Here is a 24224-nt window from a genome sequence, read left to right as displayed (position 1 = left end):
GTAAAGGGGAGTATGTAAATGTTTCCTCATATAATTTTTACTGCACTGAATCGTTTATGGAGTATTTGCTGGACAGTGCATGTGTTCATTTGGACTCGCATAAGGTGACAGAGGGTGTTCTCATCCAAGATACTAGTGTTATTTGCAGATTGGTTGAGAAGATTATAAAGGTCTTTTCTACTATGCTACCTCACAGGGATCTCGAGGAAGGGTTTGTTGAGCAGAATGCACGGGATCCTATCCAGCCTACAATCACTCGGAGTCAGAAAATGGAGCCATCTGTTGATTCCCAGTTCAGTGATGATGAGCCAGCAGCAGAGTTTGGAGGTTCTTACTGGCATTATATGGTAGGGTACGCTCATCATTTCTCTTTTGACACAGAGATAGAAGATTTTATTTCATGCAGATGTAGATTGGCTCCAGTTTTTTACCATCCATTAGGGGATAGATTGGCACCTTCTTTCAAAAAAAGAAGTGGTAGTAGCAAGTTATTCAGCCTGCAGCATCGACACACTCGGAGCAGTTTTTCAGAAATTGGATTTGATGGCAGTGATTCAGGTACCTATGACTGTTGTCATATCTACAATGCAGTTGGGTGCAGGTGTCCTTTTGACAGGGGCTTGAGTTTTGATAGAATTGATGTTTTAGTTGGCTTGAGTTCCGCAGAATGGTTTCTTCTACTGACATCTACAGTTGGTTTTCAGATGATTTCATCAGAAGTGTCAGTTGTTTGGATGTTGAGTACAGTTTCTCAGCTAATGGTATTGATGATTTCTCCACGGGAGTATGATGAGGATTGGGATGATACACAGATTTACATTTGGGATCCAGGCAGACTGATTGGGTCATGGTTCAGCCATTGCTTGGGGACAAGCAATTTCAGGAAGGGCGGACTGTCATGTCCCCAATTTTTGGTGACAGTTCGATTTAATTAATTTAATTAATGGTTGTCCAAGGACGACTAATTAGTTATTTTAATTAAATAAATAAATATTAAAAGATGACCTTGTATTTAATAAAGTTACTTGGAGTATTTAATAAAGTCACATGAGGGATAAGATCAAAAATGTTCTAGAAGTCTCTGGAGAAGATGGAGGGAAAAGAATAAATAGGCACCCCGGGGCTCCATTCGAATCAAGCAGTTGTGTTATCTCTCTTGTTTTCAGATTGTGATTCAGTCACAGGTGCATTGTGGAACCTAGGGTTTCTACAATTGTCTCAGTTGGCCATTGAGAACGAAAACTCTCAATAGGTACGCAATTTTGAGGGTGTGAAATATCATCTGAATTATTGCAGATTGGAGGTGACATTCAGTCATTTCATCGGAGCGATCATTTGTGGCTTAAGGCCAACTTTAGGGTTTATACATCACTGTTTAATGTTTGGATCAGTAAGAGTGGAAAAATCAACATCCTCACAAATTATTGCAGGATATTGGTTGACATCGGATTCGAGGATTCAATAGAGACTGATAGCAAGGTTTGAAATTTATTATAATTTCAAGTGGCAAGAGGAGTAAGGCGATATCTTCAGTCTTCTATAGAGGTGGACGCGGTATGAGCAGATTGGAGGTATGAACTAGTTTCCAAGTTTTCCCTTCCAGCTAGCATTTCCGTATATGGAGCTATTTGTATAGAAGGCATTTGAAATTATTTGCACAAAGCGGAATTTTGGAAGAACAGATTGATGGCATCTGGCCGAGCCATGAAGGAATCGGGCCGCTCATATTGTTGATACTCACCCTTCAATATTTGGAGCTGAGTCATATTTGAGATGACGGCTACCGGTAACGGATCAGAGAGATGATTGCCACTTAGACCGAGGTTGCAGTCGGGATTTGAAGGGCTGAACAGTTGGAGAGTTTTCTGCCTCTGTTTAGGAACTGCTCTCCCGCAGCTAACCAAGTGCAGATCGAACATCTACTGCAACAGCTCTGTCGAATTCCACCTCCATGCCAAATGCGATGGCGACCCAACCCTCGATGTCACCAGCTTGGACCTCGTCTTGACTGATGATCGAGTTATTCCTGATATTGGTTGATCCATTAATCTGCTAATCGGCGTGAGTTCCCTTGTCATTTGGTAAGACATTTATCTGCATTTCTAGCGCCTAGATCCCTGTTGAATTGGCATCCACTCAGCGCTTTGAGGTGTTTGTTGTTGTTTTTCATCACTCCTGATAATTAGCGGGGTTTTGGTCTGAACCTTGGTGTTACTATCTGCATTTAGAATGCCTGATATTACCTGTTAATCTGGCATTAAGAATCCTGAAGATAAGACGCTAATATCCCTTGTATTCTTAGCATCTTCTCTGTTGCAACTTACCTAGTTGGGCGGCATTGCCTGTGGCTTTCGATTACAGTGTTTGGTACCAGAACACCCTAACGGACTGTGCCTTTTTGCAATAAATCTGGGCAATTGAATCTGCAGTTGAGATGCAGTCTGCAAACTGACTTTGGCATCCATCTTAACCTATATAAGAGGCGGCAATATTGGATGATCTGCATCGCTCGGTTGGAAGGGACATTTGGCTATCAACTCCAGCATTCTTCACAAGCAGTTCGAACTTCAGTTTGGACATTCACTATCATTTTTGGCTTCAGCATTCCCAGGTTTTGTCATTGCTAATCAATTGGATTTAAAGGGGATAGTTTTCAGTTTGAATTAAATGTTGTAGGAAAGATTTTAACAGTGCCGAATCTAGCTTGTATCTTTCTTGTTGAAGCAATTCGAACTTACAGATTTCATGTATTGGCTGAAGGTAATTTCTGAGTGGTTGGAAGGAGATAAACTATTAAATTAGTACTTAGTTTTGCAAAGTTTGGGATGGTTCAACTTGTTGCCAATTGTTTGATATATTGTCTTAGTTCAGTACATGTTTGGTATCTTTTACATCAGCTTGTTGTTACACAACCATATCTTAAGTTCACATTGATCTCCAGCAGTAGTATGCCAAGTGTTCGACGTAATTACACACTTTAGTTTTAGAGGTTTTTTTTAGTGACCTTATAGCTAGGGTCATTTCACAAAATTGTTCAACAATATAAGAATGAGTGGAAATTTTTCATTGTGGGGGGAATAATAGTCAATGTTCCATTCCCGCTTAAACCTTATTTAGAGGGGAGATGTTCCATTACCAAATAATCTAAAAAGTCAATTTCTAAATCTTCATTTGCAAATAAGTATTCTTATTTTAACATTTATCTACTCTTTGTAGTCTCTCTTTTTTGTAATTCTATACATACTATAAGGGTTATTTGTCTTGATCTTTTCTTTTATGTTTGGGGATGTTCTTACATGAAAAGAAGGCTAGTACATTACATATGCTACCTAATAGTGTGCAGACTCAATCTAATCATAGTAGCTCCAAAGACCCTAATGAACAAGATGGATAAAAATGAGGCTCTTGAAGCAAACATCTTTGACGATTGAGATTATGAGATTCTTCTACATTAAGAGGGAGTATGATACTTCTTCTAAAACAACACATGAGCTTAGAAGATTGATACTCAAAGGGAGTCTAGAAATATGTGTGTGAATGCATGATTTTGATGGGTCTAATCTTGAGTGCATTATGAGGAAGTACTGACTTATCACTAGAAAATCAAAAGATTGATATCATATTTAGATTGAATTCAACAAGTATCTTTGGGTGAAGAAAGCTTCTGAGGAAGAAACTAGAGGACTTGACTTCCTAGAATCTATGTTCAGAGGGAGAATTTTGAAGTGCAATCCTTTGTAAATGATATCTTCTCTATGAGGAGAAGTTCTAAATAAAATCTATTGTAATGAATTCCTCTGTATGAGATATAATTGAGGTGAAAGCCCTTGTACCACCCTTTGACTTGGTTCATGGTTTTACTATTTCACATATGATATGCAATGAAAGGTGACAATCTTTCATTGACATATATAAACATAAGGTAACTATTGTAAGGTGTTGATCTTATAAATGGTAGACTGTTATCATGACAAACTTTATTAAGTTGTTGTCCTAGAGTGTTGGAAGTCGTGATAATGAACATACCAATCAAAAGGTAACTATTGTAAGGTGACAACTTTATCAATAGTTGATCTATCTCCTTACACTAAAATGTGTTGGAGCAAGTGTTATCATGGTTCTTTGAGTTAGATTTTTTTAGACACCTTGTTAACCAACTTGCCATAGTTCTTTAGGCCAGATTTTGTTGCACACCTTGATAATAATCTCATCATGGTTCTTCAGGCCGGGTTTTGTTGGACACCATCAAAATCAATTGTTATGGTTCTTCTGGCTAGAACTTGTTGGGCACCATAAATTAAATCTATCATAGACCACACTTAAAGTGGTGCTCAAATCTTGTATTATAATTACTTCAATTCTTTTTGCTAAAGAAAGTATGTTGAGAAATTTAGCCTTATAGTGAATTGAAGATCATACTGAGATGATATCTCTTCATATACTCAAGAATATAATGTGTTCTACAAATCTTCCCTAGATAAGAGGGAGTGTTGAAGTTGTTGCTTCAATCGGATTAATTCGATATACATTATTCTTATTGGTTAATCATCATTTCCTATATATACATATTCATGTAATAATGAATATTATTATATATATTATAATATACAATATATATAATATTATATATAATATATATATACACATTATATACACACACATATATATTCATCTACACACACCCACACACCCACCCATATATATATATATATATATATATATATATATATATATATTATAAAAGGAATTATTATTAAATATATTTATTAAATGATGATTAAACCTTAGAGACATGTATCTTCATGAAGAGACATGCCTCCTCCTCTCATATTTATATGAAATCCAAAGATGCATTTGGAACATATTGATAACAATGACAATATAATTACATTTGTAGAAAGGATCCATGTTACCTAACACATTGCAAAGAGTGAGGAATGTCTTCCTTGTCGAAAACCTTGACACATAGCTCCCACACAATATACTCATATACATAACTCAACCCAAATGTTAAGCATGTTGAGAGGAAGAAAGTAGCATACAATATTTTGGAATTTTCTTGTTTCAACAACATATGACTTTGGATGTGGTGGGTGAAACCCTTTTGTTATGATCTACATACACATCCCTACTTTTTGTGATAAAAAAGTTTGGTCCCCTCTTTTCGCTTTTTGCCTTACCTTGTTTGAGGTATCCCTTTGTTTTTGTTTTGATTTTTGGTGTTTAGGTTCTCCCATCCCTGTCTCAAATGTCATACCTTTTCCTATAGAAGAAGGAAGTAAGGATTTCCATTCTCATGGAAGGGATCCTTGGTCTTTGAGAAAGAAACTTTCAGACTAGGTAGAAGCTTATTCTCACATGTCTTTGGTGATTAGAAAAGGTTTCTACAGTCTTAAGGTTGGACACATGACACAATTCATTAATAAGGGACAAGTACAATTAATGCACCTTTTAATTATTATAATCACTAGGTTATTTAAGATGCCTATAAATAGATTAATTGTCACTTTGTTGAATAATCACAATTGTGCTTTGCAAAAAAAAGTTTTCGTTCGAGTCGTCACCCTACCTAAAAGAGGTCATTCTGTGGGCCTGCAAGTGTTTTGCGGGTCAAGCTAGTTCTATTTGTGTTTGAACTAGGATGGGTCTTGGTTATGTGATATCTTTGCATTCTAGTGCTCTGGGTTGGTGTTCCTCCCTTGTTACTTCATCTTTCTTGTTTGTAGGCGCATGTCTTCCCTAGTTTTCGCATAGTCCATTCTTACTTTTGGGTCATTTTATTTTCTCTGCCACTATTGGCATGGTTTTGGTGGTCACTCGACTCTTCCTTTTGTTTGGGTTTGTGATTTCATTTTGTCTCTTCTAGTCGTTTGTCATAGGGAGAGTTTCTTTGGCTCCACCCTCTTCAGTTGTAGGACTGACGAGCTTTCCTTTTCCCAGCATGTACTTGGTAGTCTAAGTTTTGGGTCTTCATGAGGTGGTTCAAGGTTCATAGTGCAAGGTGCATTATTCCATGAGGGAGGTGGGTCCAACTCTATTTTTTCCTTATGGTTTTGTTTGGTTGAGTGGTGTAGTTTCACTTCTTGTAGTTTTCTTGGGCATTTTACCTTCCAAGAAGTCGTCCTCACCATCTAGGTGCCCTTTGGAACCATCTTTTGTCCTGGTTTTGCATGAGGTAGGATTTTGTTGGCTTGGCCAAGAAGTTGCAAGCATTCTTTCATAGGGTGTCTGGTTGGTGGTTTTGGCTTTGAAAGATAGATAATATGGATATGTTGTTTCTATTACTTGCACACATGCAACCTAATTCTTAATAGGGTGATTGGTGGCTTGTTGACATTGTGCTAGTGGTTCCAGTATATTTTGGGTGACTGTTAGTAGTGGTTTTCCACCCTTGATCATCTACCTGGGGAAACATCCCTCCTCAGGTTGAGGGTCTTGCACATTTTACAAACAATTGGCTAGTATTTTGAATTTAAAAAACTATCACATCAAAAGTACCCAACATTTATTGATCCCATGTGTCATGAGAGTGAATGTTGAATAAGTGGTCTTGTCAATCATGTAAGGAAAACTCAACGTCATAAGCCACATCACCAAACATTTTCTTTGGGTGTCACATTTATGGTTTTTGGTGGCGAGAAAATAGTTGCTATTATGTTGAGTTTGAAATTATCCATTTTTCTCTGACAAGTTTTGATATTACAGGTTCATGGGATTTCAAGATTCCATCCCCTATCATTGGTGAGAGGTAGTTTTCATGCTTTTGAGGTATGACTTCTCAATACCATTCTTTTTCCTTTTATTATAAGTTAATTTACTTGTTAGGATTTTGGGTTTCATGTTCCTTCCCCATGTGGCATATTTGTCCTTTAAAAGGACGAAATGACACAAGACTTCAAAAACCCTAAAATCTGTAGTTTGATAAAGGAATTACATATTTTTGAAAAGGGATCATGATATTAACGTATGTCTAGTCTTCATAGGTGTTAATGGGTACTGACTTTGGCAGATTAGGAAAGTTATTTGGATATTATGGCAGGACAAGGATTGGTCTAAATTCTAGCAGGTGGATGTTGCTTGGTGAAATAGGAACCTCCATGCAAAGAAGGGACGATGATTCCCCAAGGATTCTAGGCCAACCAGGTCTTGAGATTCAAACTGTGGAAGGATCAATTTCCAACTCAAGAGACAAGGCTTCCCAAGAAGGGAAGCCTTCTTGGGATAAGCCGGAAGCATATAATATTCATGAATTAGTTGAGAATCAACAGACAAAACTGATTGCTTTGAGATCCGAGCACCTAGGACTCACCAACTGTATAGCCACGGAAAAGGTGAAGAGGTGAGATGGAATCTACAATGATATAGAAACAAAAGTCAGACATGATACAATAATCTAAAATAATTTTATTTAATAGCTCATCCTCATCCATATTATTGTTCCCCTATTCTCAAGTCGAGCAGTGGTGATCGGGTCAATGAGCCCATCGAAAAAACCTTGGCCAAGGTCATTTAAAGGCATTCTTGCCATCTATGATCACTTGATGTCAGTGGAGCTAGTTATTCAAACATGTCCATCCATAACTGTACGAACATTCTAAACACTGAAATGCTTAGGTGGCTAGACTAAAAGTATCCCAAGCATGATCCCAAGGTAGGGAGGGTCTTTCTAATTCAATAGATTATATGGAGATAAGTATGGTTCGAGGTTGGAAAGTTAAGCCTCAGTCAATGCTTCTCCTCTTACCGAAAGCCGAGGCTTGCACAACCAACTAAAGATTCACTAGATATTACTTGTATGTTCTTTTCATATTAAGCATTTACTTTACTTGTATGTAGGGAAAGATAGTAAATCATTATTCCAGTTATTTTTAGTTAATCATTATTATAGTTATTTCTGTTGATCATTGTTACAATTATTTTTAGTTAATCATTCTTATAGTTATTATAGTTGATCGTTGATACAGTTATTTCAGTTGATCATTGTTACAGTTATTTTCAGTTAATCATTACTATAGTTAATACAGTTGATCATTGATATAGTTATCTCAGTTGAACTTGGTTATTTCAGTTAATCATTGATAGTTAAAAGCAATTAATGTCCCATGAAAAGGAATTTAGTTATTTGTTGGTAGTCTTTATTTTGTTATGAAAAAATTGTTTGTTACATTATGTTCTTTTTTCCTGCCATTTCTATTTTGAAATCTTATTGAATGGTATACCTTCCATAGATTGAAATAATTTTGTTATAACAACATAGGATTTCCACTATCACACATTTCTTGTCATCCACACCCACGTGTATCTGTGTTTGTATTATCTTCTAATGTAGAAATGACATAAATAATTAACCAAACATATATAATGGTTTCTACCTAAATGCGACAGGAAGTTATGTTCCACACATCAACATAAAGATTAGTAAAAAGCAATCAATAATGAATATTCCATATTTTAATCCCAAAACAACATTAAATACTATATATATATAATCATATGCAATGTAAAAATGGTAATAATGAGATGAAATGAAATGGAAATGGAATAGGGAAGTGAGTATGAAACTAAATGAAATGGATTAAAATATGACATAGAATGGGTCATAAATGGCTCTCATCACTAACCCTATGTCTAAGAACATCTCTAGTATTTAAGGAAGAATAGACATTATCCTTCCAATGAGGAGCTCTACACATAATTGCCCAATTTCCTTCCAAAGTGCTATCATCCAAAACTATTCTCCTCTTAACATATTTTGATATTATTTTTTCTACTAAAGCCAATCTGTGATGAAATTAAAGATATTTGTCTATTTCAGGGTATAGTGCTACTAACTAATGTTAACATAACTCTTCTTGTGATGGTCTTGTATTTTCTTTGAGTTCTCTTCCCTACAAAGCTCAAATATTTCCTAACATTTTCGATAATATCACTCTGCATGTAAAAAATCTCTTTTTTGATTTTGTGTCTACACTAAACAATTTTAAAATCTCTTACAAGATTTTTCCTAAAAGAACACAAGAAAATACTTGGCCTTTTTCAAGTGTTTCCAAATCATCAAATTTATTTGTTATTTATTTTATTATCTTATTCAAAGCTCTCTTTTTAGAAAGACTTAATGGTTTAACATCAACAAGTGATTTCAATTTATCTGCATCCATTACAAGTAAGTGATCTAGTTTTTTATATCTGATATTTTTCTTTACACTTTTAACTAAAGTTTGATGCATTCATACATACCAACTGATCATTACCCTTCTCCAACTTCCATTTCTTGATGTTCTGAACTATCATTCCTAAACCTTCTCCAACATCCATTTGCTCATCTTGTGATTATTTGTTGCAAAATGCATACACATAAATAAATGAAGTTAGAATATTATTTAGAAAATTTAAAATAGACACATGAATTTATAGGTACATACCTTCTTTCCTTCGATAATAAAATGCTAATGTTCATTCACGATTTCTCTATTTTACACCTAGTGATTGGTTTCTTGCATATTTACATTGTTTTCCTTTTTGTTGTCTCATCTTCATTCTTCACAAAACTATCAATTACAATTAACAAGTCTTCTTCCCTTCTCTTTTCAAATAGAGAATGAAAAAATATTTCAAATTGCCTTTAATATAAAATAAAAATTATATCTTATAATTCTTCTTCCTATTTCTTCAAATTATATTTGTCAAAATAACCTATATCTAAATTATCATTAACATTACTTTACGACTTAATCAAATCTAAAATTTTTAACGAAATTGAATGAAACCAACTAGAGTTACTAGGTATCAATGTTACCATTCTAGTCTTGGAAGAGTTTTTTCATTATCATATTTTTAAAAATATTAAGTTGATCAAAGGAGCCATCAATCTTTGAAAATGTCAAATTTTTCATATAAAACGCTTCTCAAAGGAGAAATAAAAATGGACTTCAATCAATTCTAAAGAAAATAAAAAATATTGTTAGAAACTAGAACGGAAATTCTAAAAATCACTAGTTTATATCATTTTCAATATTCACATTTTTTTTAGTAAGATGCGTATGAAAGTGAAGTTTTTTTAGAAAGTATTTATTTAGTGTCAAAGTTGGCCAAAATGTTAGAACCAATATTGTTGGAACATGAAAGATAACCATATATATTTTCTTAAGATAATGTTACTATATGTCATATTTACTAAATACACCAATACTAAATAAAGGATTGGGTAGAAAGGAGTCACTTGAGATTAAATTAAGAAAAATATGCAAGAGTTCACCAGGGTACATTACAGTGGTATCAAAGCATAATCCTGTCATCCTATGATTAGTAGAAATTTATGAAAACTTATGAGAGAAGAACAAGAAAAGACACCATGAACAACTTAGCTCCTCGTTTAGGGTTTCTTGGTTCGGAGGGAAGGACTTTCGCAAATGTGGTTGCCTTCGAAGCTGGTTTACATGGAGCTCTCCCTCATGCTGTTTCATCTGAGCCCTCTCATGTGACGCCTGTAAGTGCTTTAAAGACTATTAAGGTTTCTCTTGACCCAAAATCAGTTGAAGATATTTCCCATACGACAGAAGAGCTTTTTTCTTTTGCTGCCATTTTTCGCTTTTGGGGTTATTGGCCCTCTCTTGCTAATCTACATGACTAGATCTCCAAGAACTGGGTGCCACTTATAGACAATAACGTCCACATCTTTCTATGTGTGAAAAGCTTCTTTATAGCTAAGTTTGAAAGTACTGATGACAGGAAGATTATTTTGTGTCATAATAGTTTTTCCTGGCAGGGAGATTTCCACTTATGGCCAAACCGTGGCATATGGATTTCGATCCAATTTTGGAGTCTTTTAACAAGTTCCATATCTAGGTCTGGCTTCCAAATCTCTCGATACATCTTTGGCATGATTCAGTTTTTGAAACTATTGGGAATGCTATTGGTGATTTCTTATATGTGGATTCTAACACGTTCGATATTTTCCACTCGACCTGTGCGCGTTTTCTTGTTGAGTTGGATGTTTCTAAGGGCCTCCTTGAGGCGATTTGCTTGGATTCCTCGAGGGGTTCTTGGACACAAATGCTGGATTTCAAAGGTATCCCCTTTCGATGCAGGAATTACCACTTGACTGGTCACATTGCTGCTAGGTGTGTTGTTGGGAAGTCTAAATCTAGGCGACCACCTTCTTGGTGGTCAGGGGCCTCTTTTGAGCACTATACGGTGAAACAATCCTTGGATACTTATGTGGATTCTGTGGCTGAGGTCTCTCCTAGCAATCAGTTGGAGCCGGTGGTAAAGGAGGTGGTCTCTACCCCTGTTTCGAATGCTCTTCCTAAGAGCCAGTTGTCGTCTAATTCTCATAGGGAGATTGGTGCGGCTTCGGCGCCCCTCGGGTTCCACTGTTCTATTTCCTCTAAGGCTTGGGTTACTGAGGCTGCAAAGATTGAGGATGGGTGGATAGCGGTTAAGAGTAAGAGATCTAAGCCTTCTGCTCCCCCTTTAGATATGAACCTTCGGTCGCGTAAGGGAAACTTCAAATCAAAAGGAAAATCTTAAGTTCCCATGTTTTGACTGGTTTTTTTGTGGTGGTAAGCGGGTTGTGGCACTAGCGCGCTGGTTACTGGTCTGGAAGGTTTTTTTAGTTACTTTGCTTTCTCGTCTATTTACTTTCCAGGTTCCATGTATTTTTTGGTTTCTTTTTCTAGACACATATGTTGGTTTCAGGTCCCAGTAAAACCTGGTTTAGATGTTTAGCTGGTTTCAAGTTCTTTTATAACCTGGTAGGGCTTCATGGTATATCTTTCTTTTTGATGTAAAGGGTTTTGAGGCCCCTTCAAAACTTGTTTTTACCTTAATCTAAAAACTTAGCAAGTGAAATGTGATCCTATATGGAAAAAAAAAACCAAAATCTAATTAGTCAAATGGAAAAATCAAAGTATAAGAAAGAGGAAAAAACAATGACCGTAATAATATCATAGCAACACACAAAACAAAAGTATTTTATGTTGACACTCATTGGCAACTTGGCTAGGAAGAAAGAGGACCTCAGATTGAGGGAGAAAAGGAGGTTGGACAACAGAGTTCTATTAGTGAACTCACTACACATGATGAAAAGGAAAAGGAGGATGCATCTAAGCAACAAGCAACTACTACTGTTGAGAGTCAAGAAGCAATTGTACAACATACACAAATTGCAGAGGCACCTAGACTAAGAATATGTGTACAAATTGAAGGTCTATAGTTGACTATGTCGAGCTTTGACACACCAGATTCATAGGGAAGAGGATAAAGAAAACGAAAATCAAATCTCTAGTGGGAATTCAAGGTAAGAATGTTACCTTAGATGAAGTGATTACGATCTCAAATTGGGAAACAAATAATTTGACTCTTGATCAGTTAAAGACAATGACCAAGCTATTTACAAGGAAAACCAAACAAGAGGAAATGATGAGAGAACACTATCAAAAGTATGTATTACATGAGATCAAGGAAATATTACTTGAAACTGTTGATGTTGATAATCTAAATGAACAAACCCAAATAGTTCAACAATTGGTTCAAATTATGGAAAAGTTGAATGACCCTAATGTTTATACAAGAGAAAATATTATGCAGAGGTCAGAGAGAAAGTTTAAGAATAAAGTGAAGGAGAAAGTTGCAATAGAGATTATAGTGTAGCGGGTTGAACTTTCTACCCTTGCAAATGATTTTGAGAAAATTATTCACAATGTAAATACATTATTTATGAAGTTATATTACATTCCATCATTTACAAAATAAATAAGAGATCAAATGGACAAGGTTGATGTTGATTTGTAGTAGAGTGGATATACACTGGCATTGGATGCAAGTTCAAGTTTAGCTCATTTTTCAAAGTTGAGATTTAGTAGGGAAAGCAATCTGAATTCCTACAAGAGAGAAAAATAAGGGCATAGATTATCACAATTCAATCTTTGTTGACACCTAATTTGGAGATCATACAAATACATTAGCATAAGGCCAATGATATGATTTAAAGTAATCAAAATTTATCTATTGCAAATAACATGCTAGATTTAGCAACTAGAATGGAAATCAAACGACATATTCTTGAGATAGTAAAGAAGAAATGGGATACCACAATGGATGTCATTTTACAATGGCATAAGCCATTTTTGAATAAGTTTGGTCTACTTCCTAGTCCCCAGCTTACTATACAAAGGCAAACATGAAAAAAATAAAGGGGTAAATGTACATAGAACATATCAAAAATAAGAGGAAAATTATGTGTAATGAGGAAGAGAATCATGCATATAGTTATCGAGCCAAGGTATGGAGTATATACAAAGGGGGAGTTACAATTTTGGTGTTTTGAAGTTTTGTTAAGAGTATTTTTCCTAATGATAAGTGTTTTTCCACTAATGCCAAAGATGGAGATTGTTGACCCTAAAGGCAATCATAGTATTGTCAGTTAGTACAAAACAGTTAGTTATTAACCAGGCAATGTTGATCGGTCATCACTGTGATTGAGCCACTATAGAAGTTGAGTCGTTCAATAGAAAAGTGGAGAAGTTTAGTTGGTAATGCAAAAAATATAGTTTTCGAGAACATACAAGCATCATTGGTCATTTCAATAGTTGTCAAGTGATTTAGGAGGCAACATGCATTAGGCAATCCAGAAGGTAAAATCAATTATAGTTGAGTGTAATTCATGCTAAGGGATAACATGTTAGAACAAGTAGAGTTGAGTGCCAGAAGCTATATGAGCCGAGTAACATAGTTTGATTTATTTGAGTTTGGAATAGCACAAACTCAAATATATACTATTTTTCCATGTTGGAAGCATGTTTATATGATTGAGGAGTTAATGACAGAGGTGATCATGCCTATAATTGTAGATCATTAATTCCCATGTAACATGATTAGTCAATCATAAAAATGGAAAGGTCAAGTGGAAAAAGGAATGAATTGTGATCATTAATCAAGATCTAGAAGATTCAACAGATAGCTATTTAAGGAGGGTTTAAGACCTAATTTCGAGTTGTTAGGTTGTTGAGGTGTTGTAAAAGTTTTAAGAGAAAGGATTGCACAATTAAAAGTATAAAAAGGTTGAAGGACTAAGGTGACCAAGAAATGCAGAGAGGAGATAAAGTATATGTCACATTGAGGTGATTGAATATTGGAAAGAGAAGATCTATCATTAGTAATCAAGCGCAAATTAAAGGATCATGGTACTAATTTCATTATAGTTAGCGAATCAGGTGAATCTCTTAACAAAGTGGTCCTAACATGCCTATTATAAATCTCTTAATAGAGTACTCACTTTATTGTAATGTAAAATCCTTTAATCAAGGTAGACTTAACAGTCTTGTAAGGTCTTAACAAGGAAGACCCCTCACAGGGTAGATCATAAGAAATGATCAAACTTTGTAGCCCTAACAAGCACACTTTATTGTTTTAGGAGTGAAGATTTTGTGGGTATCATCCCCATCATAGTTTTACCTTCACCTTGGTGGTTTCTACATTACAATAGTTGGTGGCATCTATTGATTTATTGCTTATATTTTTTATTCATGTTATTAGATGTTAGATCTGATATTACATGTTGATATATGATGTTGCATGTTAGAGTTTAAGGTTAAGGCAAAGATGTGTGTGGTGAATTAAGTATAAATGTGATTCATGTTTTAAGAACAAAATGTCCAAGTGCAAGATCAACATAATATGCCAATGAGGGCAGTGAAAATGTGAATGATGCAGGGGAGAAGACTGAAAAGAGCAAGAGTGATCAAGTGGAGCAATCCACTATAGGTGAAAGACTAATTGCCTTAGGACCTCAAATTGAAGGAGAAAATGAGGCTGGACAACTGAGTTTTACTAGTGAACTCACTACACATGATGAAAAGGAAAAGGAGGGTGCCTTGAGTAGTAGGTGACTACTACTATTGACAGTCAAACAACAATTGTGGAGCATACACAAAATGTGGAGGCACCTAAGCTGAGTATTAAGTGTAAAAATTGAAGGTCTATAGTTGACTATGTCGAGCTCTAACACCGAAGATTCAAAAGGGAAGGGGATAAAGAAAAAGAAAATCAAATCTCTAGCAGGAATTCAAGGTAAGCATGTTACCTTAGATAAAGTGATTGAGATCCCAAATTGGAATAAAAGTAATTTGACTCTTGATTAGTTAAAGACAATGAACAAACTATTTGCATGGAAAACCAAACAAGAGGAAACAAGGAGAGAACACTAGAAAAAAAAGGTATTACATGAGATCAAGGAAATATTTCTTGAAACTGTTGGTGTTGATAATATGGATGAACAAGCCCCAATCATTGAACAATTGGTTCATATTGTGGAAGAGTTGAATGAACCTGACATTGATACAAGAGAAACGATTAAGAAGAGGATAAAAAGAAAGTTTGAGAATGAAGTGATGGAGATTGTATTGCAACAAGTTGAACTTTCTACCCTTGCAAATGATTTTGAGAAAAAAATTCACAATGTAAATACATTAATTATGAAGTTATACTACATTCCATCATTTAACAAAGACATAAGAGATCATACAAACAATATAGATGTTTTTTTTGTAGTAGAGTGGAGATACATTGACATTGGACGCAAGTTCAAGTTCAATTCATTTTTCAAATTTGATATATTTGCAAGGAAAGCAATGTGAATTGCTATGGGAATAGAGAAAGTAAGGGCAAAGATGATCACAGTTCAATCATTTTTGACACCTCATTTGGAGATCATGCAAATACATTTGCAAAAGGCCAAGTATCTGATTAAGAGTAATCACAATTTATCCATTACAGATAATATGGTAGATTTAGCAGCCATGATCGAAATTGAATGCCTTATTCGTCAAACACTCAAGAAGAATTGAGATACTACAATGGATCTCATCTTGAAATAACATAAACCATATTTGAATAAGTATGGTTTACTTCCCAGTCAATAGCTTAGTATACGAAAGCAATAATGACAAAAACAAGGGGGAAATGTACACATAGCAAATTAGAAGAGGAGGAAAATTTTGTATTCTAAGGAACATAATCATGTATATAGTTATTGAGTAGAGGTATGGATTATATCCAAAGGGGGAGTTAAAATTTTAAAGTTTTGAAGTTTTGTTATGAGTGTTTTTGCTAATGGTAAGTATTTTTGCCACTAATGCCAAAGGGGGAGATTGCTGACCCTAAAGGAAATCATGGTATTGTTAGCTAGTACAAAAAAAATAGTCATTAACTAGGCAATGTTGATTGGTCATCACTATGATCAAGTGACTATATAGCTTGAGCTATTTAGTAGCAAAGTGAAAAAGTTCATGTGGTGCCAAAGCAAATATAGTTGTCGAGAACATACAAGCATCACTGAGCATTTCAATAGTTCTTGAGTGATTCAAGACGCAACATGTGTAGAGAAATCTAGAAGGCAAAATCAATTATACTCGAGTGTAGTTCATGTTGAGGGATAGCATGTTAGATTAAGAAGAGTCGAGTGCCAGAAACTATATGAGCTGAGTAACATAGTTTGATGTATTTGAGTTTCGAATGGCACTCTCATATGTAAATAATTCTTTTTGAGTTGGAAGCATGTTTATATAATCGAGGAGTTAATGATAGAGGTAATTATGGATCGTTAATTCCTATGTAGCCTGATTAGCCAATCAAATAAATGGAAAGGTCAAGCGGCAAAAGGAATGAATTTTGATCACTAATCAAGATCTATAACCTTCATCAGATAGCTATTTAAGGAGGTTTTAAAACCTAATTTTGACTTGTTAGGTTGTTGAGGTGTTGTAAAAGTTGTAAGAGAAAGTATTGCATAGTTAAAAGTATTATAGAGGTTAAAGGACTAAGGCAATCGAGCAGTGCGGAGAGGATATAAAGTATATCTATCACATTGAGGTGATTGAATATTGGAAAGAAACGATCTGTCATCAACAATCAAGTGTAGAATGAAGGATCATGGTACTAATTTCATTCTAATTAGTGAATACGGTGAATATCTTAACAAAGTGGTCCTAACAAGCCTATTGTAAATCTCCTAATATAGTACTCGCTTTAATTATTGTAATGTAAAATCATTTAATCAACGTAGAATTAATAGTCTTGTAAGCTCTTAACAAGGCAGACCCCTCATAGGGTAGATCATCAAAAGTGATCAAACTTTTTAGCCCTAAAAGACATACTTTATTGTTGTAGTAGTGAAGATTTTTTAGGTGTCACCCCCATCGTACTTTTACCTTCACCTTGGAGGGCTTCTACTTACGATATTTGAAGTCATGTGTTGATATATTGCTTATGTGTTATTCATGTTATTATATGTTAGATATAATATTACATGTTGATATATGATGTTGATGTTGGTATCTCTAACTATTGTTGTCTATTAGTGTCAAACACTTAGTCATTTACAAGGTAGAGTTAGACGGTCATCACTGCGACTAAGCTCTAGAGTAGCTGAGTAAGTGTATGGTCATCGAGTATTTTCTATATGAGCCGAGCTCAACATCAACCAAGCAATTTCAAGCATACAAGTGTTGAGTTACATAGTATATGCTAAGCACAATACAACCCGAGCAAAAACAATGTCGAGTATCAAAAAATAGTAAAGGTTGAGCAATGCAGAGTTTACATGAAAGTCAAGAATGGAATAGATTTTGAGGTAAATCATTTTCAAACTGATATGGAAGGAACATTTAATATTTGTAGAGATTGTTACAAAGAGTTTTATGCATTAATGACATGGATTACAGATCCCTATGTTTTGTAATCAATGATTCAAATGGAGAGGTTAATTATGGAAGCATCTAGAAAAATCTTTACGAAACTCTTTAAATAGAGGAGATCTTAACTTAGACCAAATGGCATATGGATGGAGATGAGAAGAGTACACATGCGAACAAGGAGTAATATGTGAATAGTAAAGTGAAGGATCAAGATCATATAAGAAGTTAGTAAAAGGGTTCTATTATCTCTTAACAGAGTGTTGCCCGATTATTAAATTGTTTGAACTTAATAAGCCATGATTAATTTTTGAAACTCACCTGGTTTTAAGCTTTAAATTGGCCATTTTATCTTTGAATTTTTGTGAGTTTCTAAACTTCCATGTCTCCGGCTCATTCCTTGGCTCCATACAACACTCAAATTTTTTAAAATTCGATTTCTAAGTCTCAAGTTATTAAAGGTTAATGATAGCTACCAAAAACATGTTTTTCTTAACCTCCCAAAAGGTTAATGATGGTCACCAAAAACATGTTTTTCTTAACCTCCCAAAAGGTTAATCATAGCCATCAAAAACACGTTTTCATTAACCTCTCAAAAGGTTAATGATAACATTCAAAAACATGTTTTCATTAACCTCTATAAGATAGTTATTAACTTGTTAAAGTGACATGCAACATTGGTTAATAATGCAACAACCAGATAGAAGATGGAGAAATACAATATGCTATGGGGTTTCTCACCTCGATAATAACTTCTATATCATGTCACAGAACTGCAGATTTCTCTCCACAAAGTCAAAGGTAAGAATGTTTTTGTAGAAGCAACAAAGGTGCATCACCTCATTCAATACATTGTCAACTCACGATTCTGCCTTGTTGGAATCGTCCTCAAACTGCAGCTTTCCTTCACAAGTGCGAAATGTTTAAAAGTTTAGTAAACCATGGGAGGCTATGGTAGGTTGATTGATCCAAAGGCACACTGTCTAATGTGACAACCTGACATAACCAAGACATCAGCCTTGTGTTCCCTAGCCTCATGCTAAGAAGTTGAATTATGTGGCACGCACAACCTATGGATAAACAATGATATATATATATATATATATATATATATATATATATATATATATATATATATATATATATATATATATAAGTACATTATTATCTTCACGCTGGCAGGGTAGAAATAGTTAAAGAAAGTGAAACTAAACCTGTAGTTTCTTAAAACATTTGTATGTTACTTGTCCAACCCATCACCAAATCTCAACCTTGAACGTGCCGGCAGGGAAAGCCTCTTAAGAGCTCTCGTGGGAGAATGTTCACAGTTGCCAGTTGCAATTTGTGCTAATCACATGTTTGACAAATTACCAGTAAGACATTTGGTTCACAAAAAGCAATGAACGCCACCCTTTCTAAAATGTTTGAATATGAATGAAGTGATGATAATGTTTGGTCAAATGTGGGTTGCAGAAATGGAACACGATTTGGTCACTGTAGCTAGTATGATATTGGCATACTAATTCAAAATCTAGAAGTTCAGCATAAATGGCTTACTCTTGTAAATGCATGAGTGGTGCACAATCAAACATAGCGATAAGGACACGGCAACACTGTGGCTTCAAGATAATGAGAGCCTTGAATCAAAGGGAATTATAATAATTTATTGTCAGGTTCATGGACAAGTTATGGAGGACGTAGACACTACCTGAGATCGCTCTTGACTTGTTTGACATAATGCCTAAATAGAAAGGTGGTGAATGTGAACAAAGCATGTAGAGTATTAGCGAAATGCTCGACGTAATGAAATGCTCATAGCTTTGGAAGCTTCACTCATTAAGTCATTCAAATTCAAATCAGCATCATTATTTTCTTTGGCAATCAGCAACCTGCAGGGGCATCATTAATGTTATGCGGATCCATGAGTAAATGATAGGCTGGATGTGACCCAATTCATGTGAATGTTTAATATAAAACATGGTGACCTTCAGTTCAATGTAATGTTGGCAGATCTTTTTGATTGAATGGTTGGTTTGTTACTTTGAAGCCGAAAATAAAGAGTGCAATACGGGGTTGAAGATATTCAGAAAGATTGATAATCAATCATTAGGTACAAGTATCAAAGGCCGGATTATGCTCCTATTTTAAGAAGTACGCTTCCAGATATTGGTGATACCATTTTAGGAAGCGTTTGCCTTCAAGATTTTTGGTCATCTCTTGTGAATGAGGAATGGACCCCATTAGCCGGAAAGATATTAGAAAGTGGCTTGGCTCGAGTAGACGGACATCCCATTTCGGTACAATGCATGAAGGCTTATCATCCCAACACTAGAGAAGTTATTTCATCGAACAATGAAGTAATTGTCCATCTAGATCCTGCTCCTATTGCTACTATTTTTCGATTGCCTACTAGGATGCAATATGCTAGCATCAATTTGAGAACCGCCAAGGAGTATTTTACTGCCAATCAAACCCAATGTTTAAATACTGTGGCGAGGTCATGGTTCCTGCAACCCAGAAGAGGAAAATCTCAATTAGGCAAATCTATTCACAAATCGTTACTAAAAGAAGACGTGGCAAACATGGTAACTCTATTGAGCAGGATCTTTGGTCTTCGAGATTCACATGAGTTCGAAGGTGGATGTTCCTATTTATCAATATGGTCTGTGAAGGAAAGCAATATATTGATTGGGCTGAAATTATCAGCGACTCACTGCATAGACAACTCATGGGACTTCAAGAAAATGACTACTTTTATATGACTTCATATCTTTTCTATGCTATTGCAAGTACCAAAAGATGGCTAGGACTTAACCGGTAGGGTATTTATGATGATACGACCATTATTTATAATCATCTTCCTCAAATTCAATATGATAATAGCCTGCACCATTTTAGAAGAGTGAACGATGCATTCACAATGCTAACTATTAGGGAGATTCAAGGGAATACTGGACTCAGAATTTCACCAAAAGCAGCGATGAAAGTACAAAAATATGGAAGTGTTTTCATACAATTCCCGAAGTTTACTTATATCAGGTTAGCTGCCTATGATGGGTGTCCACTGATGCTACCTAGATTTGTTGATGATAAACTAGTCTTAATTGAAATGTGTAGGCAAATCAGTCAAATCAATAAACTTTGCAGGAACAGGAGGATAGATAAAATAGCTTTTCTTATCGGCATTGGATATTATAGTTGTGATACTACATCAGATGCTAGGAACATTGAAAGATCTATTGCCACAATAAATTTGTATCCATACAAGATGCGTTTCCCTTATGATAGGGAGGGCTATACAGTGAATGAGTTAAAGTTAAATCCCAGTCTTGGTCACTTCCTGGCTCTAGAAGACTTTTGGGAGGATTGTGAAAATGATTTTGGAGTTAGGAAGAGAGATTGGATGCGACTTACAGTACGACAGGTGATAGACTTCAAGTTGGACATTGATGTGACAGGTGTAGATGATGATGAGGTTTCTTTGGTTGATCCTTACTATTATGAGAAAATTGAATTGCTAAATCTCCCTCCTATTGATTGGTCAATTCTAGAGTTGAAAAGCTTGAAGGAGAGGACTTCATATGTTCTTAAAAGGACAAGAGACTAGATCAATAAAGTCAAAGCGGAAAAAGCAATAGGCTAATTTCAAAATAAAGAAAGGAGAAATAATATAGGGGAATCATCTCGAATGGCAATAGAAGCAACTTCTAGTGAGAAGATACAACAACTAGATATAGGTGCTCAAGGTCAAGATGAAGATCTGAATTAGCCAGATAAGTTTACAGTCAAAAGAAAAAGGACAAGAATGAAAAGTAGAATGAATCAAGAAGGGAATGAATCCAATGAAAAAGACCAAAGAACTCCTCAAATTGCTGAATCACATGTCCCTGTTACATCCCCTCATGATGTAGTGATTCCTCATTTGAGTCTCTCTCCTCCTGATATGCCATTAATAGACATCACGCAGTTGGATAACCCGTTATCTAATTCAAAAGACTTAATGATGATTGCTGAAAATGTAACAAGTGATGTACAAGCTTCAAAAATTACACATTCATGGTTCCAGAACAGTCTTCAAAAGAAGAAGAAAGTTGTTCAAATGATCCCGCCTCCATTTGATGTGATCTCTAGTATTCTTTAGAAACCTCCTAAGGTGAAAAAGACCAAGGTGATGTCCAGATTAGCTATTGATGAAACTTCAGGCAACTTGTGTGTTGAATTAGCCAAGCCTATAATTGAAAAGAGTGTTGATGAAGCATCTGAATCAGATTTCATTCTAGAAAAGGTTGACCTTGGTCCTTCTAATGCAGAAAGTGAGTTTCAAAATTTTGAAGTTATTGCTACTCAAATTTTGCAAAGGGCGAAGGAAGAGAAAAGAGCCAAGGAGCAACTCAAGGAACAAGTTCAGATGCTGGTTTCTTATATTAATTCAATTAGCAATCCTTCAAATGCCCAAGTCGTGGTCACTCCGCCAGTTTTAGTAGTCTCTGATGGTATTTTAGATCATAGTGTTGTTGAAAGAATCGACAAACACAAGTCACATAGTATGATGATCGAAGCTTGGATAAATAGGATAATAGAGGATGCTTCAAAACTTATAAGTGGAGTGAAAGAGATATATGGGAAAGCCATCGCACAGATACAAGAAATTTCTAAAGAGCTGGAAAATAGCAAGGAACATAAATCCAATTGGCAAAAAGTAGCTAATGAATTAAAAGAAATGGCCAAGTTAGATACGAGAACCCTACTTCTTGAGAAAATTATTGTTGATCCAAGTGACAACCAAACACGTATCTAGAGTAAAAGTGTTGGTTGGAAGGTGATAAACATCAGCAAAGGGATCACTCAGTTCGAGAAGCTAATAGCTTCTTTGGAGCAGCTAAAAACAAAAGGTACAGATGAATTAATCTCTACTATCACAGGTGGGGCACCAGTAAGTGACCTTCAAGACATTGATTGTCAATTTCTCCTTGATTCCTTCAGTGCTCAGATTCATTTAGAAATAGAGAACCGTGTATCAAATGTTGAAACTATGATGAAGCTCAGCTTGGTTGCAGTCACTCTGTGAGATTGTAACATTTCAGCCTATCGACAAGAGTCAAAAGAAATTCAAGATCGATACTTCACAACCAAACTCAGGATGGAAAATGTGTTCATTTCGAACTATGAATCAATGATGATCATCCTAGATGCTTATAGGGCTTTCTGGGATAGATCGATTGTGTTCGGGTAGATAGAGTTAGTGGCTAGAAGAATCAGTGATTGTATATGTAAACATCTTTAGGAACTCTAGCTAAAGTTTTGTTTTTGCAAGTTTCCTTATATAGGTTAATTTTCTTGAGGTTAATTAACCTCCCAAAATTACATATTTTGGAGGTAGTTATTAACCACGAAGAGGTAGTTATTAACCTCTATGTCTATATAAGGACACCTATTGACTTTGTAAAGGGACTTTTTGGTTTGAAAAATAAGGGAACACTATGCTGAAATTTTGATTGAGCGATAAATTTTGAAAAGTATGTACACTTTTTATCTCTAAAATTGAAAATCTCTTTTGTCTTCTTGGTGCAAGGAAATGGAATGAGATATGCTTTGGGTTTCTTATTCTAAAATCAAAATTGTTATCTGTTGTAGTAAACATTCTCATGGTACTGTGTGAGTGTTTATAAATGATAATGAATATGCTTGGTAATTCTGGTTGTTTTCAAGCGTAGTCCTTGATCACCTTTGTTATCAATCTTGTTTACCGAAGAAGGTTGTAAGGGCGTGTGGTGCATTCATCTTGAACGACTTTCTCCTAATCGTTGAAGTTTTTAGATTCTTTATTTGAAAATCCTTTTCAAAATCTGTATCATATGAGAGAGCTGCCCCTCTAAACGCAGAGGAAGGCTGCATACCAAGGGCCTATCCAACTGTTGTGAACGGTTTGCCACACACTCCGTTGGGCAAATTCTATTGTAACAAATCTGTTTATCAACATAGAACAAGTGATCTAATTAGAGTAGCGAAGGGGAAGAAAAGTATATTCATATCAAATGAGAGGATCAATGATCAAGGAGAAGACTCGACTCAAAATCATCTTACAGAGCATATCAAGAGTTAGGTACCAAATCAATTCTAACCAACTTGAATCAGGGTAAATCTCTTAACAGAGTGGTCTTAACCAATCTTTCTAAATCTCCTCACAGAGTCCTTACTTTGTTGTAAGTGTTAAATCCTCTAAAAAGATGAGACCTAGAAATCTCTTAAGATTTAACAAGGGGTAAGACCTAGCAATTTCTTAAGATTTTAACAAAGTAGGCCCCTCATAGGGTAGAACATATTTTAAGATCAAACATTGTAACCCTAAGAGGTTAACTTTATTAATGCAGTAGTGAAGATTTTTGGGTGTCATCCCCACCCCATTTTCACTTTCACCTTGGAGGGTTTATAGGTAACAAATATTGTGTTATGTATTTATTTTCATGCATGTGATAGATCATATTTACATTTTACAAAAAGTTTATTATTACAAGTTTTACATGCACAAGTTAA

General features: G+C 35.3%; 1 protein-coding gene across 1 annotated transcript in view; it reads right to left on the bottom strand.

Moving 5' to 3' along the window:
• Positions 1-9043: 9043 nt before the first annotated feature.
• Positions 9044-24224, bottom strand: part of LOC149571676 (uncharacterized) — a 199057-nt gene continuing 183876 nt past the window's right edge. Inside the window, exon 7 of the mRNA XM_089813104.1 lies at positions 9044-9323. Within this exon, the coding sequence (XP_089669230.1) occupies positions 9320-9323 (4 nt within the window). The 3' untranslated portion in view covers positions 9044-9319. The remainder of the gene's footprint in view (positions 9324-24224) is intronic.

Source organism: Cupressus sempervirens, chromosome 2 (genome assembly GCF_028749045.1).
Source record: "Cupressus sempervirens isolate cs-2001-9-10 chromosome 2, ASM2874904v1, whole genome shotgun sequence".
Classification (NCBI taxonomy): domain Eukaryota; kingdom Viridiplantae; phylum Streptophyta; class Pinopsida; order Cupressales; family Cupressaceae; genus Cupressus; species Cupressus sempervirens.
Note: the sequence above shows the minus strand (reverse complement) of the source record. Positions and strands in the feature narration are given on the sequence as shown.